Source organism: Leucopleurus acutus, assembly GCF_964270905.1.
Source record: "Leucopleurus acutus genome assembly, chromosome: 7".
Classification (NCBI taxonomy): domain Eukaryota; kingdom Metazoa; phylum Chordata; class Mammalia; order Artiodactyla; family Delphinidae; genus Leucopleurus; species Leucopleurus acutus.
In genome coordinates, this window is record NC_139150.1 from 2,092,860 (window position 1) to 2,112,513 (window position 19,654).

A 19,654-nucleotide genomic window follows, 5' to 3' on the forward strand; every position below is an offset into this window, starting at 1 on the left:
ACGGCAGTCCCCTCAGACACTGAGCCTCACAAGCTCCAGCTCAAATAAAAACCTGCGTTTATGTCACACAACATCCTCTGTGGGTTCAGCCTCTTTGTACGGCTAGCGGGGCTCAGTACAGCCTGCTGCTAAACGCTCCACTCACTGCAACCGGCTGCTCCTGTGCTCAGAAAGCCCCCCGCGCCCGGGCCGGGGGGAGAGGGCTGCGGGCCGCCCGTGGTCAGAACGTCCATCCTAGTCGGGGAGTCGCCCACGTCTGGGGAGAACTGTTGCCACCGCGCTGGGCAGCCTGAGCCCCCCACGCCGGCCGTGGGCCCCGACCTGCAGTTTAAACTTGTGTGCGGCGGGTGAGAAAGGGACCTTGAAAACCCCTCGACGAGGCCGCAGCCGGGCTGCCCGCAGCCGCGCGGTCCAGGCTCGAGCCCGCGGAGGTCTTTCCTTTCCGTTGGCCGAGGCAACGAGGGAAAGGGGCCTCCTCGGAGGAAGGTGCCACACACCCGGGGACAACTAGGCGCTTCTGGCCCTGGGGCCCGGGGAATCCGCAGGGACAGCCCGTCCTCCCGTCCCACGTGCGGGGATGAGTCTCAGACGCCACAACCAGACAGGAGACGTTCTGCCCAGCAGCAAGCACGCCGCGTGCCCCTGCTGCCACGATTCTGAAACCTTCCCACAGGGTCACTGCTCCGGGGGGGACTCCATCTGCCCGGCGGCTTGGTCACAGCTGCCCGCGAGCGCGGCACAGGACGGGGCTCCTGCTAGGCGTCGTTACCGTGGGCGCTGGAGGCCGGGGGCCGCCTGTCTCGGGCGATGCTCTCCCACTCCTTCTTCACCAGGACGTACAGCCTCATCGCCGCCTGCGCATCTTGAATCTGGGGGACACGCAGCATCACCATGACTGTCCCGCTGGGCGACAAGCATGGCCACATACATGCCTGTCCACCCCACAGTTCCCGAGTCCTGGCATCAGACACGGACAAGTGAAGGAGAAAACTGACGAGAGCAGTGGTCCAGCACCACGGCCCTCACCGTGCTTCCGCGCCCCAGTTCACGGGAGGGAGGGACCCAAAGCGAAGGGATGAACGTGCTGCCTCGTGGGTGCTCCAGACACCACAGAATGAGGAAGGAGACGGGGTGGGGCACGGCAGGCCCTGAACTTGGTGCTGGGGCACGAGAGCCCAACGGCTGGCTGTGCGGGCCAGCGGGCTCACGCGCAGTCCTAGAGGGCCTGCAATCCAGACTGGGGCCCTTGTCTCCGACTACAGTACACTGGTAGCTTTTTGGTGTGAAGTGTTAGTTAAATGTAACCGTTTAGAATTTAACCGACACTTCGCAGGCCTGCTGTGCCGTGTCATTTATCACGGACCAGGAGCTCCTAAAACAGAAGCCGCCCGAGGCCCACTGTGTTCGTCTTCAGCTGACACTGCGCCTTGCGCACGAGGCCCGGCACAGCCCCCAGTCCCGAGGCCTGTCACCCGGGACACACTCACCGAGCAGTGCTCCGTCTGCTGCACCCGGATCCCCAGGACTCGCTCCGCAAGCAGCTTCAGAGACGGCCGTCCACTCTACCAGGGGAGAGGGCGGCGCACAGCCACGCTCGGGTGGGGCCTCTGTAGGCCCTGCCTGGGCAGGGGAGTTGCCCGCTGAGCCCCGACCCAAGGGACCTTCAGTGTCCCTCCCGCCGGAAGTGCCCGCGGCCCTGCGGGTTGGTGACACCTGGTCAGCCCACAGAGGAGGACCAGGAAAGGACTCTGCCATGTCTGCCTTCCGGCCTCAGGCTGCCCTGCTCATTTCAAGGGCAGCTCTGCCTCTGGAACAGACACGATGGCGGCCTCTTGCCTGCAGTCGGGGGTCTAATCACAGAGGCCAGAGAGTGGAACTCACCTGCCCTCAGCGACGCTAACTTTAAAGTTGGCATTTGGTAGAACTCTTTCTCCTCTAAGACTCCTTTTAGTTTTAAAGGTTAAAAGGAAAAACCAAATGAAACCCAACACCTTTCATCAGTAAGCCAGCCTTCAGGGACCAGAACTGACAATCACGTGAACCGAGAAACCGAACTACGCCGTGCGGGGCCGCGCGGCTCCAAGTACCTTCACTTGGCTCCGGAAAGGCTTGTACTTCTGAGTGTCCCGGATCTTCTTCTTCGGGTGACCAAGAAACAACGCCTGGAGGAGAAAATAGGATGGGCGTTTTGTTGTCCATCTGCAGCAGCAGACCCCTTCTACCAAACTCCAACACATGACACACGTGCACACACAAATAAGACAAGCACTGACACGAGCCTGAACTTCTGAGGGAAGATCACCATGGGAAAAGTGATGGAAGGACCATGGGCATGAAAACAGCCTTGAAACCGGGGAAGCGGGAGACTCAGTCACCAAGGAGCCCACAAGTGGCTGAAACGCGGGTCTGCGCGGGGAGGGCGCGGGGAGGGAGCACGAGATACCGGGGCCTCTTGAAGTGAGAACGTTTATGACAAAACGCGTCTCCGTGGGCAGGACTTGGTTTTTAACAGTTCAAGCTCTACTTTCTTTCTTTTTCGGCCGCACTGCGCGGCTTGTGGGATCTTAGCTCCCGACCAGGGATTGAGCCCAGGCCCTGGCAGTGAAAGCGCCAAGTCCTAAACACTAGACTGCCAGGGAATTCCCTCAAAATTTACTTTTAAAAGACATTTAAGACCAATTTCTATGGGTCCCTGAAACATCGGAGGCTGCCAAGCTTCCAGGAAGCACCGTTTGAAAAGCTGCAGGCCCAGGAAGGACAGTCTCCCACAGCTGCACGCCCCCAGCTTCTCGTCCCAACAGGTGGGTCAGCTCTGCCCACAGCAGAGACCCTAAGGGGCTGAGGCTGAGCCCCACTCTCTGGGGCACGGGAAGGGGACCCTCCGAGCCTGCCTGCCGCCCGCTGTGCTGGCCGCCATGGGCCGGCCTGTGACACGGGGAGTGCCCAGTGGCTCCGAGGAATGGGCGCCGGGGATGCTCCCCGACAGGAGGGGCTCTGCCCTGAGAGGGGTGGTGGCCCACCGGGCAGGTGAGGGTGGCAGACAGCGCCCGGCTCTGCCTACGAGGGTGTGCAGGGACCCGCTCCCCCAAGCTGACACGGTGGGCGCATCACCCGAGTCACGGAGAGAGCGCGGCCACCTGGGACACCGCGTTACGTAAGAGGCGCCTGGAGCCGGCACCTTCAGGTCGTTGTGCAGCGCGTGTCCGACTAGAATCCGGCCCTTCAGCAGGTCTGCCACCTCCTTCTGAACGACTTCAAATTCTTCTCCTGGAAACAAAACAAAGCAGCGGTTCTTAGTGACACGTCCGTCACTACCGTGCTGAGCGAGAGGACTGGCAGGCGGGTCTCTCTGCTCAGGAGGGCGATGCCAAGGCCGAGGGGCCATCCCAGCACCCCAACCAGGGAGAAGTGGGGGGAGCACACTCACAGCCCCCTGCCAGGGCAATTCTGACGGCTGAATCTAACAGTAAGAAGCCAGGGCATGTGTTTGATGTCTTTCCAACCGGAGGCGAAAACGAGGCAGGGGTGGCCCTCGCCACAGATGGTAAGAAGCCCGGCTCTAGACCCTGGGCTCCGGAGGCAGCTCTGCTTGCTTTTTCAGAGCGGACCCCTCGGGGCTACGCCCTCCCCTAACGCCCAAAGGGAAGGGCTGCAGCAACCGCGCTTGGGCCCCGCGCCTCTGCCCACCCGTGACCCTAGCAGGACCGGCAGAGCCCGGATGGAGATGTGGTCAGGCCCTGGGGCTGACGAGCGGCCGGGCCACCTCGGGGGCTGTGCTCCAGGGAACCTGAGAGGTGCAGAGAGCAGACAGCACGCAGCCAGAGCCGCCACCTCAAGCCCCTGCTCCCAGGATCTCCCCAGGTCCCAAATCTGGGGCCCCCTGTGTGCCTCTCTGCCCTCCCCCGACAGCCTGTCCATCGGCAAACCCTACTGGCTCAGCGTCCAGGCTGTGTCCCGAGCTGGGCCACGGCTCGTTGCCTTGTACAGCCACCTCCCTGACCAAGGGCACAGAGGACAGGCTCACTCCTCCACCCCCGCGCCCCGCCCCAGCCTATGCCCAGCGCCGAGACCCCCCGAGGGAACCTGCGCCAGACCGGGCCCCTCGCTGCTCACGGCCTCCCCACGGCTTCCGAATCCTCGCGTAGGCCTGGGAGCCCCTCCAGCCTGTCCTGCCTCCCCACCCCTTCCCCACCCCACAGCAGCCTCTCTCCGTCCAGGAACGCTGTCCCGGTCTTCAGGTCGGGTGGCCAACAGGCAGCGAGGCCGACGCAAGCGGCCGTGGGAGCCTCTGAGCCCACCCGCCCGGGAGGGAGGAAGACCGCCGGGCTCTCGCTGCGCCCGCGCCTGCAGCAGAAAGGGCCGCAGGGAGACACGGAAGCGCTCCAGCCGCCCCCGCCTGCGTGCCCATGCTGAGGCGACCCACCCTGCGCCAGGTCGTCGGGCCGGATCCCGCTGACCGCCGTCCTGTAGTCAGTCACCGGCTGGGCTGGCTTCACGTACTTGTCATAAACACACTTCCCGTACTGGTTCACCAGGGACACGCGGGCCACGATGCTCTCTTCCCCCTTGGGGCCCACGCCCACCATCTCACAGTCCACGGCTAAGGCTTTAGTCAGGCTGGAGGGGAACGAAGGCTCCAGTTTAATCCACTCGCGGGACCCAGGAACTGGCACCACTGCTCAGTTATGTGACAAGGACGGGTGTCAGCCGGACGCCGAGAGGCGCCTGCCCAACTCAACGGGAGGAGAGGGAAGCGGGCCCTTCCTGAAGACCCCCGGCCCCGCCCCCCGGGGCCCTGCCCCACGTGCCCCGCGTACCCGCTGAAGGCCCGCTCCTTCACCAGCGTGACGGTGCTCTCGCTCTGACCCAGCCGCTTCCGTGCTATCCTGGCTGCCTCCGGGCCGATGGCTGCTTCGATGTCCGCTGGGTCGACGTCGTCAAACCAGATGTCTTCTCTAAAAGGCAGAGGGGAGAACAGGCTGAGCGCGGGCAGGCGAGCGGGGTCTGCTCTTAGGGCCGCCCGGCCCCAAGTGCCTGGCCGCCAGCCCACCGCTCTGGCTACTGTGATCATCCTGCCGCTTTCCTTTTTAATTACTCATTAGGGACCTCCCTGGTGGCACAGTGGGTAAGACTCCGCACTCCCAATGCAGGGGCCCTGGGTTCGATCCCTGGTCGGGGAACTAGGTCCCACATGCACGCCGCAACGAAAGACCTCGCATGCTGCAAGAGGCCCGGGCGCAGCCAAACAATGAAGAACAAACGACACCCGCCAGCTGAGACTTAGGGGCTGCGAGCAACAGGGGGGACACAAAGCAAAAATCCCCGCCCCCAGTCAGGTGCACCGGTGCCAACGTTTGCTTCTCACTTACACAACGGTCAGTTATGAAACATTTAAGAACCTCAGAGAAACGCGATGAGTGCAGAACACAGACAAAGAGCCCCACCACCAGGCCCCCGGGCCGAGCCCTGCCTCGTGGACTGCAGCCGGGCAGGGATGGGCAGCGGTGGCTCGGGCCTGCGTCTTTCGGGCTCAGCGTCCATGTCATTTCTTTAGCGGCAGCCTCCTGAGCTCACTGACTGGACGCGCCCCTCTGGCCATCTGCCCCCACAGGCTTCTCCCTCGTTGGATGTATCCCAACCACGCTGAAGGAATTACTGAAATAAGTTCAGTGCATCGTCTGTCGCCCTCGAGCCAGAGGGACCTGTCGTGACTGCTGTTTCCAGAGAGCGGGCCTGGGGCAGTGACTCGCGGCAGGCACTCAGACTGTTCTTTCCTGAAACCTTCAGCGATGGTGTCCTCAACCCCAGGCAACACACAGCCAGGCTGACTTACCATCACGCCACTCCTGGCTGAGCCATTCAGAGGCAGCCACTGCCTTCTGCTCCTCCCCGGGTGGGTGACACCACAGGGTCTGCTGACCAGGCACTGGGTCGGCACGCTGCCCCTCGCGGACCCGCCGCGGGTGAGCACGCTGAGGCTCCGGGCACGTCGGGAACCTGCCCCACACCACCCAGCTAGCAAGACGTGGCAATCGGCTTCACGCTCGGGTCCCTGTGGCTCTGGCGTTCATTCATTCCAAAGACCCTTCCTTGGGGCCTCCCACGTGCCAAGCCCTGTTCTAGGCCCCAGAGACAAAGCAGCTGTGAAACAGGCTGTCTCCCTCGTGCCCACGTTCCAGGGGAGACAAATAGCCAACAAAGAAACCGACAGCACCAGGGCAAGGTGACGGAGGGGCCAGCAGCCTCGGCCTCCTTGAGGAGACGGGCCTTAGTCGCTGTGACCGGCTCTCGGCCTCGATTAGGCCGAGGCGGTCGCCACAGCTGCGCCAGCCCGGGGGTACCTACTCGGCGGGCGGGGCCGGGGGCAAGGTGGCGGCCGCGTCCTCGGCTGTGCGCTTCTTCTGTCCGATTTCTCCTCGTTTCGGGGAAACGTCATCACTGGCCCTTCTCTTCGCTCCTTTCTCATTGCGCTGCGCCCGGACCTTCCTGCTCGTCAGACATCCTGAGGGCACAGAGCCCCGTGTGGCCTTGGGGTCTGTGTTTTCTGTCCCCATCTCATCTCTCTTTGCTTTATCTGAGATCGCTTTCCTGTTTTGTTGGACACCTTGGGGCTGCTTTTCGGAATCCGTCTGAGAGAGAACAAGAGCCTCTTCCGGGGCCTGTGATTTTTGTTTCAGCAACTAACGGAACCCAAGATAAAACACGAAACACATTTTAATTTGGAAAACACGCACAAAGGATTAAGAAGGCTTACGTGTGTGTGTGTGTGTGTGTAAAAGAAACCTGTTTCCACATTTAGAGTTAACTCCTTCACAGCTCAGGCCAACAAGCTGGTGCATGGCAGCCACCTTCTTGGTTTGCTACTGCTGTGAGGGTCTCAGGAAGAGAGGAGTGTGTCCAACAAAAAGAGGCTGAAAAAGGGCTGACAGCCGCACCCCTGCTCTCCTACACGGAGGGCTGAGGTCTCCCAGCCCAACCTCCTCTTGCGTGCAAGTCCCCGGTGTGGCCATTCTCAACACGGTTAGGACCCTGCTACGTGGCAACCAGCTGAGTGATCAGGCGGGTTTCTACTTACCTGTTCCTATAATGTTTAGAGAAGAAAATACTTTCTTGTATCAACTGGAGAAAACACAAAGTTTTTTCCATAATAAATATCCCTCTGCTTGCTTAGTTTTGCTTTATTTTCTTGAGAGAAAGAGATAAAGTTACAGCTCAAGAAATCAGAGCACCCGGGGGTTGCCGGAGGAAAAATTTCATCGGCCTGTGTGTCAAGACAGGAGAATGCTTTGGACTCTGCCCTAAGGTGCCCGGCTGTGTTAAGAAGCTCAGAAGCTCTTACGTTCCCGCTCTCACTCTGCGGCTCCCTCCGTAACCGATTTCAGGAACTAGAAGAGACTTTGAAGGTCACGCCCCACGGTGTGAATGTGCACCCCCGTCTGCCATCTGTTAGCTAGCTATGCGACCTTGAGTCAAGTTCCTTAAACTCTCTGCCTCATCTAGAAAACAGCGATGACAACAGCAGCCAACTCAACGGAACTGGAGAGAATTTATGAATGAAGCAGAGCAAACAGCATTTAGGAGACAGTAACCTGTAACCTGTAGGTAAGTTTGGGCCACTGATTCCGAGAAAGGCAGTAGGTTCAACACGGCATTACGAGCAGGGACTTGGGCGTCTGACTCCTGGATCTGCTGAACCGGCTGCAAACCTGGACACCTTACGTAACCTTTCCAGCCTATTTCCTCGTCTGTAAAGTGGAGATGATTAAGGACTCTATCTCAGGGTTGGTTAAATAAGAACACATGTAACTCGGCCGGCAGCGTCTGCACATTTTAAGAGCTCAGCAGCCGGCGGCAGTTGCTGTCAACTCTCACCTATTAAAGGTCCAGGGTGTCGCCAAAATCCTTTACATCAAGTCCCTGCCATTCACTGGCCTGCGAGCTCGCCGCCGCCCGCAACAGGCCACCTCTCTGTGAACCGCTCTGTCCACAGCGTTCACGCCAATCTGCGCTCCCTTGGACCCCACAAGCCCTTCTCCGTTTTTCCATCCGCGGGGCCCCCGCGACCTTACCTCCTCCTGCAGCGCCTTCCAGTTTTGGGAAAAGTCCTCCGGTGCCTTTGGAGGTCGCACCACGACCACGCCGGGGCCGTTTCCCGGCTTTCTGCCTGCTTCTCGCGCTTTGTTCTTCCAAAATCTTTTCTTCCTGTTTTTCTTCCGATTCGGCTTCTTGACGAGCTCGGGCTCAGGCGCGGGGTCGCCCGGGGCGCGCTCGGGGGCCAGCACCCTCGCCTTCGCCATGCCGGCACCGTCCCGGCCCCCGCGCCCATCCACGGCGGCGCCGCGGCCCCGGAGCCGAGCTCTGCCCGCCGAGCACAGGTCCCGCCGGACCCCAATTCGCCGGCCGCGGTGACAGCAGCGCGCGGGACCCCGGAAGCCGCCCCGCGCGAGTCTCCACACGTGAGCGCCGATCCCAGGAAGTGCCCTTCTCTCGCCGACCGGCTGGAAACCGGGTCTTCGCCTCTGGTTCCGCGCGGCCGGGAGCAGGGCGGGGCTCTTTGTCCCCCAAGGAAAAGGGCTGCCACCCCGGCGAGCGGCGTCCGCGGTCAGCGACCCAGGATCCGGTTGGGGTAAGCCCGGGATCTCCCCGAGGGCCGGCCTGGGGCCGAGAAACGTGAGCGCCGGAAGGGAACTGGGGGGGCCGCCGTTGGTGTAACACCGAGGCCCGGCCGGTGGAGGGCGGGGCCGGCGGCCGCCAGGGGGCGCTGGACGGCCGGGCCTGGGAGCGGCGGGTGCGGAGCGTACTCACAGGGACCCCGGGCAGCTGTCTCCCGCCCCGGGGTCCGAGCCCGGCCCATCTTCCCTACGCGGCGGGGAAACTGAGGCCCAGGGACGGGAGGGAGCAGCCCAGGTCGCACAGCCTGCTTTCCCAGGGCCGTAGTTCAGGAGCATCCGATAACAATAATAAACACTGTAACAAGTGTTGAACTGTATTATTCTGTGTGACAACAATGATAACAGGTCACTTGCGCACCATGCCTTGGCTCTGGCAATACCTGGATCAGCGACACAGGTGAGGCCTCCACTTCCCCAAAGCTTCCATCCCAGGCTCTGTACGTGCGTGGGGGCCTTCAGGGAAATACAAATGCTAAATCAACAATTGTGGATAGTAGTAACTGCGACGAAGATGATGAAGTGAGATACAGTGGTACGGACTTGAAGAGTAAGGCTACCCAACAAAATGCAGGACGCCCAGAGAAATAGGAATTTCAGATAAAGAATAATTTTGAGTATAAAAATGTCCCGTATATTAGCTGCAATTTGGGGGCATACTTAACCCCCCCCCAAAAAAAGCATCGTTTACCTGAAATTCAAGTTTCGCTGCTGTCCTAATTTTTATTTTCTAAATGTGACACCTTTCCCTGGGGGGCCACTTAGATGGTGCCACGAGGGAGGTGACATTTGAGCTGAAACTAGAGCAGCAAAACACTGGGCGTATTTGAGGAACGGAAAGCAGGCTGGGGGGGGCAGTGGCTGAAGGTCTGTGAGCACTGTGGGGATGGCTGGGGAGGCAGGCAGAGGGCTGGTGCCACCGTCCCGGTTCTGTGGGCAGCCGTCGGCTACAGGCACAGAGCAGGCAATAGCTGAGAGGGAGGGAATGAGGACAGGAGAGCGGGAACAGGTCATGGAAAGCAGGGTGTCCATAGGAAGCAGGTGTGATGGTGCCTCAGCCAGCCGGGAGCCACAGTCACACAGATGGGAGATGAATCCCACCCCCGCTCTGTGCTCCCAGGCGCAGGACCGGTAGCTGTGCTCTGAGCCAAGGCCCAGCCCAGCCCAAGGCCGGGCGGCGGCGGGAGGAGCCTGCAGGCCGCCCAGCCCCTCGGCCCCTGCCCTGGGAGGAAGCGCTCACGAGTAAACACTGCCTCATCATCCAGCCCAGCGGGTCTGTCGCATTCCATGCCGGCCAGATCGCAGTCGCTCTCCTTTCCTGGGAGGATGAGTGAGCTTCGCCTCCAGGGGAGATGTGTGCGGGCAATTCTCATCTCTGTGCCCCTCGTCCTCCTGGGCTGCTGGGGACTCCCTGATTTCTGGCAGGTGGGTGGACCCGAGGGCTGCGGTGCTGGGGGAGCCCCGAGAGCTGGGAATCTGGGCTCCGCTGGGTGCTGAGGGCGGGTCCCTGGGGGAGAAGCGGCTGCCCGACAGCCCTTGGGCCAAGTGGGAGGAAATCCGAACTTGGGGTTCAGGGGCTGAAGTGGGCTCACTGGAGAGGGAGTTGGCCTCGGTACTGTCCACCCACCTGTTGGGGGCAGACCCAGCTAGGCGGTGTGAGTGGCTTGCCTCCTCTCCATCCTGGGCCCCTTCTCCCCCCCACCCCACCCCCCGCCTGCTCCTCTCCCACACCTCCTTCTCCCTCGTCTCCCTCACTCATCCTTTCTCCCACAGCAGTTTCTTCAGGCTTTGGAGCCAGAGGAAGTGACCGCTTACTTTGGCCCTGACGTTGCCTCCGAAGGTACTTGTCCTGGCGTCTTCCTTGCGAGGGGAGTTTCTCAGAGCCTGCAGGGGGCATCTCACCCTTGGGTCAGGGACCTTGGCTTTTCAGTGGCTCAGCTGAGAGGAAGTCAGAGCTGCTGCTGTCACCCCGTTAATTAGTTCTGTTACTTCCTGCCAAGTCGATAAAAACTGGTCTGGGTGTCCTGGGCCGGGCTGGGGTTGTGACCCTGGGATTCTGCTCAGTATCTCAAGGGAACGGGCACTAATTAGCTGGTCTCTTCCACCCCTGGGCCTCCCTTTGGGCTGACTGACTGTCAGGAACTCTTGCAGTTTCTGGCCAGGATGTAAACATTTATCTTTTCTGTGAGACACAAGAAGGGCGCTGGGTCAAGCTCCAGCCAAAGCCTTTTCCTGTCGCTCGTGGACCGTGTCTGTGGACTTCTCCATGGTGCCAGCCCCCTTTCCAAGTAGGGCCATTGGTGATCCAAAGGCAGGTGGGGACCAGAGGCAGGGTAAGCTAGTGGTCAGAGCGGAGGGAATTAGGGGTGTCACTCGTGCCTGCCTTCTCTGTGGTCGGGGCCAGATGCACGCTGAGCGATGGCTGGGGTCGCGCTGCAGGCAGGGGGAGCTGTGCTGGAGGGCCGAGCAGGGGGGAGTGAGGGGCCTCCTATCTCCCGCAGCGCCCCGATTCGACGTGGCCCCGCTCACCTGCGTCTGTGAGCCCGAGCATGAGGCCGAGGACGGGCGCGGGGGGCTGCCCTGCAGGGTCCCGAGCTGCTCCCTGGCAGCCCTGGGACGGCTCTTCTGGGCCTCCTTGCCACCTCCTTCACCAGCGAGCGTGTGGTCAATGCCTCCCTCCGGCTGCTGGGGGCCCCCCACCCCTGCCTCGCGGGAGGCCTCGCCCTGCTGCCCCCAGGCGCAGCGTCCAGGCTCACCTTCTGCTTGGGCTGTGTGGTGAGTGGGCGCCCAGGCCAGCAGCAGGGGGAGGTTGTGCCGTGGGGACCCCAGTGGGGCAGAGATGCCTCCGAGCCCCCGCTGCACAGCCAAACGTGAGCGTAACACCACTTAGCTAGACTCTGACGCCATGGGGGCCTGTTCCTCGGAGGCTCAGAGAAGCCAGCTGAGTTTCCCAAGGCCACCCAGCTAGCAGGCGGCAAGCCCGGGGAACAGGGAACGGAGAGAGGGTGGGCTTTGCAGTCAGACCTCTGAGATCAGACTCCAGCTCTGCGTCTTAGTACAGGCGACCTTGGGCCAGGCACTCCCTGGACGTCAGCGTCGTCACTGATGGGACTTCCCAGGTGGTCCAGTGGTTAGGACCTGGCGCTTTCACTATGGGGGCCCGGGTTCGATCCCCAGTCGGGGAACTAAGATCCCACAAGCTGCGAGGCCAAAAAAAAAAAAAAAAGGAAGAAAGAAAAGAAAGATTAAGAAAGAAAGGAATGGTGAAGGCAGCAGCAGTGGCCTTTTGGGTATCTTTGGGGATTGTCACGCGTTGTCACGATACACCACTGAACGAGCCAGAGCCGTTTATGTCACAACCACCCGCCTCCCCGCCCCATTCCGGGGTCAGGAGGCCCAGCCTGGGTTGTAACAGATGCCGCTCAGGGCCCGTCTGGTGACAGGCAGTGCTGTTCATTAGTGCAGGCCTAGCTGGTCCCTCAAGACCCCCTCCACTCTTGCACACGTGGGGCCCCGCCAGGATCCTTACCAGGCCCTGCAGACTGGGGCCGGGAGGCCTTGTGCGTGACGGGGACTGGAAGCGTGGCTGGGGCCCTGGCAGCAGGTGGTGGGCAGCGAGCGCAGCCCACAGAGGGCATGGCTCCCCCGCTGTTCCACACAGATGGGCTCTCGGACCTTGGACTTGGGCAGGAGCCCTTGGAGGGGGCAAGTCCATGCCTGGTGCTGTGATGGCCCTGCATGGGGGATGGGGCTGTGTGCACCAGGCAGCTCTGTCTCCTCCAGGAGGGCGGCATCCTGGTGGGTGCAGACGGGTTCTATATCCAGCCGTTGAGGAGGTGGCACCGGGAGCTGGTGCCTCCCTGGGGTGGTGCCCAGCCCCACCTGCTCCACAGGCCCGCCCCCAGGGCACCCACGGTTCCAGGTACAGCTCCTGGGAGAGGGAGGGTGGAGCTGTGTCCAGGACAGCTCTGCAGGAGGGACCAGCTCTCCTGATGCCTGGGCCCAGCTCCACCAGCCACCTTTGTTAGCACGCAGGGGAGTGCCCAGCTCACGGGGCAGGCCAGGAGAACACGTGGCCACCAGCCGTGGCCCCAGGCCGTCTGCTTGGTGGGCAGGTAGACCTCCCGCCTCTGAACAGCATTCACAGTTTACAAAGCGTGTTCACAGACGTGCGCGTGGAGCCTCGGGCGGGCCGAGGTCAGCGGTTCCTGGTAGATCAGATGCTGCAGACGGGAATCCAGAGGCCCAGAGATGGGAGGTGGCGGCCGCAGGCCTCCAGGACGGCTCCAGGGCGTGGGCAGGACCAGGCCGGCTCTGCCGCCAGCACGCCCGCTCACGCCTTCCCCAGGCTGCGCCCGGCTGCAAGCGGGGTGTGGTCCTGGGCTCTTCTTGCCGTCTCGGGGTGACCCCCTACTCCAGTGTGCGCCCAGCATGGGGCTTTGGGGTGGCCAGAAGGACATAAAAGCCACACAGCAGCTGATGTCTCCTGGTCTTGCGCTGCCCCGAATGCCCAGGCAGCAATGGGATCTGGGCCCGAGGGCTGGAATGAAACGTCTCCACCTGAGACGGCCATCCTCCCAAGACCCGGCCGCCTCTCCCCCGTAAGCTGGCCGAGCTGTCAGTTCTAACGGTCACAACGTGAATGACATGCGAGAGCTCGGGGCCTCTCACCCTCTGAGAGTGTTTCCTCCCGAAGAGCTGGGAGGACCAGGATGCCCCAGATGAGTTGGTGGGTGTCCAAGGGCGTGAAACCAGGGTGCTGAGAGCCCGGCTCCAGGGGGGCCAGGGCAGAACTGCTCAGTCAACATAGAAAACTAGCTATGGTTACCAAAGGGGGAGGGGGAAGGATAAATTAGGAGTTTGGGATTAACAGATACACCCTACTGTATATAAAATAGATAACCAACAAGGTCCTACTGTATAGCACGGGGAACTATACTCAAGATTTTGTAATAACCTTGGACTTCCCTGGCAGTCCAGTGGTTAAGACTGTGCGCTCCCAATGCACGCAGTGAGGGGTCGATCCCCGGGCGGGGAACAAGAATCCCGCAAGCTGTGCAGCATGGAGGAAAAAAAAAGATTTTGTAATAACCTATAAGGGAAAAGAATCTGAAAAAGAATAGACGTATACGTATATGTATAACTGAATCACTTTGCTGTACACCTGAAACTAACACAACATTGAAAATCAACTCTGCCTCAATAAATATATAAACAAATAAATAAACCAAATGCTTAGCCAATTAGTGATTAAAAAACAAAAAAGAGGAACCGCTCCCTCAGTCTCCCTGTGCCGGGAGACGGGCCCTCTCTGGCTCCCCACATGCCCCGTGAGAAAGAGAGGGTCGGCCCGTCCACGCCCTAATCCCCACAGTAAGCGGCGCATCCCCAAGCCCAGGAGTGCGGGGAGATGGAGGGGCCTGGCCATGGAGGCCGCGAGGTCAAAGCCACATCTCACCTGCTCTCTAGGACCCTGGCTCTCGGCCCTGCCCCCTGCCCCGCCAGGCCGTCCTCCCGCCCCTCGCCTGCGGAGACAGGCTGCCAGGAGCCTCCTGCACCTGGAGCTGCTGGTGGCCGTGGGCCCCGACGTGCACCGGGCTCACCGGGAGGACACGGAGCGCTACGTGCTCACCAACCTCAACATGGTGAGTGCTCGCGTGGGCAGCGGGCTCTGTGGGCGGTGCTGACCCGGCGAGGCTCAGGGCTCGGCGGGGGGGGGGGGGGGCGGTGGCTGTCCTCAGAGACCACAGCCAGCCCGTCCTCGGGAGCCTCTGGACACAGCGCCCTGCGGCCGGGGCTTGTGCAGAGCGCCAGTGAGCTGTCTCGTCTGGGGGGCTGAGCTCAGTATGACCCTGAGGCTGGGGTCACACTTGGGGCTCGGGGCCCTGGGGTGGGGAGGGGCGTGATCTCTCTCCCTTACCCCACTGGGGAGTGCAACCCCCAGCCTCTTGCTACTTGGGTCCCTTCGCCCGGGGACCCTCAAGCCTGGCCTCTCCCCCCACGTCCCTTTGATCCGTGGGCATGTCGGCCAGCACTGCCCCGGCAGCAGCAGGCTCTCCCAGCGCCCTTCTTGTGGGTCCCCCCATGTCCATAGGCCTCCCCTTCCTTGGCTTCTAGGGGTAATGGTGGGGCAGGAAGCACAGCTCCCACTAACCATTACCTCAGAGAAAAAGAGGCAGCACAGAAGCAGGTGACTGCAGCACCTGATGACACATTCAGCCTGACGGGCTGTGCCCGGCCACGAGCGCATTCACATGTGAAACACACATAGACGTGTTCTAAGGCGGCCAGGTAGGTTTCCATAACGTCAGGAGATTAATATCACCGCCGGCAGCGGCAGGGCCGGCATTGCCCCCGCTGGTAAGTTGGCCCCGGAGGGCAGGCAGCCATCCTAGAACGTGGGGTCCTTAGTACCATCTTGTCCCCGGCCTCAGGTATGCCCAGCTATTCCGGACAGAAGGAAAAGGTCCCCCAATCTCAGAGCCCCAGGCCCTCTGACACCTCTCCTTTCCCATGTGTTCTTGGGCCTCACTCCCTGGAGGGAGTCTGGGTCCCAGAGGCCACACCCATGCAGCTGGACCCCTGGAAAAGCTGGCTCAAGTCCAGGACAAGCCTGCTTGAGTTTCCACCTACCGACTCCAGAGGTGGAAAATATTCCCTCTAGGTCACTTGAAGGCTACTGTTTTCAAGTTTTGGGGGTCCCCCCCACCTCGAATATGCTGAAATTTGGTAATCGAATCACACTCCCTGTGGTCATTCAACATGTTTTATGAGGGCCAAGGATGGTCGGGTGGTAGACTGCAGCCTGGCTCCTGCCCAGATGGTGTCAGTCGTGGTAATGGCCAGTGGCATGACTGGGCACCCACCTCATGCCAGCCGCACTGTTCCTAAGTCTGCCAACAACCATGGGAGGCTTTCTCTCCATTTTACAGGTGAGGAAACTGGGGTCCTGAGCTTAGTAGACGGGATCCCGAGCGTACAGGTAGGAAGGGGCGGAGCCTGGTTCAGACTCAGGTCAGCTGAGGCCGGTGGTACCACGTCCTCTCGGGCGCCACGTCTCATTTAGAGGACAAGCTGGTGCGAGCAGTGCAAGTCGACCACAATCAGCGTCTCGGCAGATGTACTGGGAGAGCTGGGAGCCTGGTGGGCGGAGCCTTCTCATTCGGGTGCCCGGGAAGGGGCTCACGGTGGGGCTGCCCCGTGGAGATGAGCAGTTTAAGCGAGCAGAGGTGAGAGAGGTGTTTCAGGCAGGTGGACAGATGAGAAAGGACAAGGTAAATCCAGTCCGAGAGAAGCAGTGTTTGAAAGGAACGTTCTAGACTAATGGCAGTTACTCGCATCCCGTTGTTTCGGGGTTTCTCTGTGTCGGCTAACCTTCCTTCTGACTGTCTCTATGGCTGGCTCCCAGGCCCAAGAACTAGCATTTCGGGTGCCCTCCCTGCTGATGAAGCATCCTCTCCAGGCAACCCCACCCCCACCCCCGCCCCGGGCCCCTGGAAGTCAGCAGCGCCCACGCACACGTATCACCTCTCCCGCCCGCCCTTCCACAGGGGTCAGAGCTGCTTAGGGACCCATCCCTGGGAGCTCAGTTCCGAGTGCACCTGGTGAAGACGGTCATCCTGACGCAGCCCGAGGTAGGCGCTGAGCTGGACCCCCGTCACTGGGAAACCGGTTTCCGCCTGCAGATGCGCACAGAGCCGTGGGGGTGGTGGCAGGGCTTCCCGCCAGCCGGGCCTGGACCTGAATTCCGGCTCTGCCCTGGCACGCAGCACTGCTGAGCGTCAGTCTCATCATCTGTAACATGGGACAGTAATAGGGTTGTTATGAGGACTGAGGTGGCAGCGGTGGCCCGCGCCCTGCTTGGGGTGGATGCCCTGAATGTGCGCTCTGTTCCCGGTCCCTCAGGATGCTCCGAATATCACAGCCAACATCACCGCATCCCTGCTGAGCGTCTGTGAGTGGAGCAGGACGGTCAACCCTGAGGATGACACGGATCCCGCCCATGCTGACCTGGTCCTCTACATCACCAGGTAGCCGAGCTCCCCACTGGCGTGCCAGCCTGCCGGGGAGCTGCTCCCACTCTCTGCAAAGGTAGCCCGGTGGTGGGCGGGCACCTTAGCACTGTCCAGCTAGCTGTTCTCTCCTCCTGAGGTTTGACCTGGAATTGCCTGATGGGAACCGGCAGGTTCGGGGGGTCACCCAGCTGGGTGGCGTCTGCTCCCCCTCCTGGAGCTGCCTTATCATTGAGGATACCGGCTTCGATCTGGGGGTCACCATCGCCCACGAGATTGGGCACAGGTAAGAGGCCCCAACCCCTGTCCCCAAGCTCCGGACAAGGACGTGACCTGGGCCCCCAGGAGGGGAGGTCATGGCTGGCAGTGGTCCCTAGAAGAGCCAGCTGGAGGAGCCTGTACTCTTGACCCCAACGGACTAGGGAGGGTGGGCGGGGGCAAGGGCTGGGAAATCTGATATTTCTTCATTACCGAAGGATTAAAAGAAAAAAATTTTTTTTTTCAAAATACAAGGAAAACAAACTTAGGAGCTAAAAAGTAATTTTTGTAGGAAATTCAGGTAAAGAAAAAGCCGGCTGCAAAAATTATCCCAAATCCCACCACTTAGAGAAAACGTCCATCTTTTCTTTACACACACACACATAATATTTTATTTGTAAATTTGGGAGTATGCTGTATATTGGTTAACTGCTTTTTTATGTAACAATATATCCCAAACATTTCTCCCAAACATTCTCTTAAAACATATATTGGTTTTTTTTGCACGCACCAGAATTTGCTTAATTCATCCCCTCTTGTTAGATATTTAGGTTGTTTCCAGACTCTTCCTGATGCGACTGCTACGCATGCTGCGGGCAAATCTGTGCCATGTGTTATTCACCCGGAGTGGAGGGTTTCTTTCCTTTTTGATATTTAGCCTTTTAATTATGAAAGTATATACCTGCTTGCTGTAAAAATTCAGAGTACAGAGACTCCTGAAGTGAAAAGTGGGTGTCTAACTTCCTTGCCCACCAGCCCTGCTCCCACCCGCAGGACTTTCGCCCCCCCCCCCCCCGAGAGTGCTGAGGGTTCCCACACCCACCTCCACGGGCTAGGCTGGGGCTCCTATCCCCACAGCAGCCCACGGCTGCGCACCTTCGCTCTCAGCTCTGCACCTCCGTCTGACCTCTCACCCATCTGGCCCACCACCCATCACAATTCCTCCATCTATCTTGTTTGGAGGAAAAAGAGGAATTGGAAACCATTGCCTTCCACTGGGAGCAGAAACTTTGGCCAGAGGTCCGACCTTTTCACGTCACCAGTACACATTCAGTTGGTGCTTTTTACACACCGAGCCGCCCCCAGGTCAAGAAAGCTGTCCGCAGTAGAGCCCCAAAGGCCCTCGAGCCGTGGCCTCCCACGCTCAGAACACCGTGGATGAGTCTGGCCTGCACATTTTTCAAGCCTTTTGATGTGTATTAGCCAAAAGAGGCGGGGGCCACCGGGCCGGCCCAGCGCTCCCTCGGGCGGGAAACTGAGGCTGGGCGCCTGCGCGACGCGGCCCACCGCCGGGTTAGCTGGTGGCGGGGCCCGGGCGACCCCTGCGAGGGTGGGGGGACCCTGGCCACCGCCGGCCTCAGCGCCGCCGCCTCCGCAGCTTCGGCCTGGAGCACGACGGCGCGCCGGGCAGCGGCTGCGGGCCCAGCGGCCACGTGATGGCTTCCGACGGCGCCGCGCCCGCCCGCGGGGGCCCGGCGTGGTCCCCCTGCAGCCGCCGGCAGCTGCTGAGCCTGCTCAGGTAGCGGCATTCCCCCCCCCCCCCCGGTACCGCCCCTCCCCGAGCGCCCCTCCTTCCCGTGCCCGGACCCACCCCTCCATCTGCCCTCAACCCTGTGCCCACTTCCGTGGCGTCCCCGCGCCCACCTCTCCACGGGCTCCCAGCACATCTCAGGAGGCACTCCTGCATCCCGTCTCTGCGCACCCCTCCCGCCCTCACCTCCTCCCGGCGTCCACCCCTCCATCTCTGCCCCCGCCCCGCCCCCGCCAGCCCATCCCTCTGGCCCAGCCCATCCCGCCCGCGCGCCACCTCCCTCCTTTCCATCGCCTCCCGCCCCTGTGCCCACCGCTCGGTTCTCCCCTGTCCACTTCCATCCCTTCGCAGACCCACTTCTCCACCCTCCCCCGCCCCCTGCATCTGCCCCTCCATCCCCTCTCCTCCCCTAGGCTCGAGCCTTGTCCTAGCCCAGGGTCAGCTCTTGGTGGGGCACACGGGCTGAGAACGCCCATCCTCGCCCACCCGAACCCGCCGCTTTAAACGCCCCCGCTTCCCGCGCCTACTCCATCCCGTGCCCACCTGCTGTCCGCCCCGGGCCTGAGCCGCGGCCTTGTCGCAGCGCAGGACGGGCGCGCTGCGTGTGGGACTCGCCGGGGCCGCAGTCCCAGCCCGCGGGGCGCCCTTCCGAGGCGCACCCCGGCCTGTACTACGGCGCCGACGAGCAGTGCCGCGTCGCCTTCGGCCCGACGGCGGTCGCCTGCACCTTCCGCAGGGAGCAGCTAGTGAGTCCAGCAGTGGGTGATGCGCACCGCTCCCCCTCCCCCCGCCCCTCCGCATCTGGGCCTCCCTCTGCCCGCTCCTGCCCCCTGTGCGCTGTGAGACCCCACTGGCCCAGACTGTCCGGTGCCGCTCGAAATTCTCAATTTTTGAACAAGGGTGCCCACATTTTCCTCTTGACGAGGCCCCACAAATTAGGTAGAGCTGGTCCCGATAGGGCCCCCGAGCCCGTGGACCTTGATCCTACCTAGGCAGCTACCGAGGGCTTCCCACCCAATGGGAGCTGGAGGGCTTCCCAGAGGAAGTGACCTCTGAGCTGAACCCTACAGCCGGGGTGGGAGCTGGCAGTGGGAGGGGAGCTGAAGGGGGCCAGGCAGACCCCCTTCCCAGGACCGCACAGGACTTGCAGGCACTTTCGCCTTGGTGAGCCCCTTCCCCCTCGT

The 19,654-nt window shown here is 61.4% G+C and overlaps 2 protein-coding genes across 2 annotated transcripts in view; one reads left to right on the forward strand and one right to left on the reverse strand.

Annotated features, from left to right (window-relative positions):
* Positions 1-40: 40 nt before the first annotated feature.
* REXO4 (REX4 homolog, 3'-5' exonuclease) lies at positions 41-8,428 on the reverse strand. The gene is made up of 8 exons (XM_082842089.1): positions 8,070-8,428; positions 6,346-6,680; positions 4,818-4,955; positions 4,424-4,617; positions 3,179-3,267; positions 2,088-2,162; positions 1,488-1,562; positions 41-869 (listed from the first exon to the last, which is right to left on the reverse strand). The coding sequence occupies exons 1-8, from the start codon at positions 8,295-8,297 to the stop codon at positions 756-758; spliced, it is 1,248 nt and encodes a 415-aa protein (XP_082698215.1). The 5' UTR covers positions 8,298-8,428; the 3' UTR covers positions 41-755.
* A 1,545-nt stretch (positions 8,429-9,973) lies between these two features.
* The window catches only part of ADAMTS13 (ADAM metallopeptidase with thrombospondin type 1 motif 13), a 30,752-nt gene continuing 21,071 nt past the window's right edge, over positions 9,974-19,654 (forward strand). The window contains exons 1-8 of the mRNA XM_082842229.1: positions 9,974-10,094; positions 10,443-10,509; positions 14,139-14,314; positions 16,220-16,303; positions 16,575-16,699; positions 16,821-16,967; positions 18,318-18,458; positions 19,054-19,216. Of these exons, the coding sequence (XP_082698355.1) occupies positions 9,996-10,094; positions 10,443-10,509; positions 14,139-14,314; positions 16,220-16,303; positions 16,575-16,699; positions 16,821-16,967; positions 18,318-18,458; positions 19,054-19,216 (1,002 nt within the window). The 5' untranslated portion in view covers positions 9,974-9,995. The remainder of the gene's footprint in view (positions 10,095-10,442; positions 10,510-14,138; positions 14,315-16,219; positions 16,304-16,574; positions 16,700-16,820; positions 16,968-18,317; positions 18,459-19,053; positions 19,217-19,654) is intronic.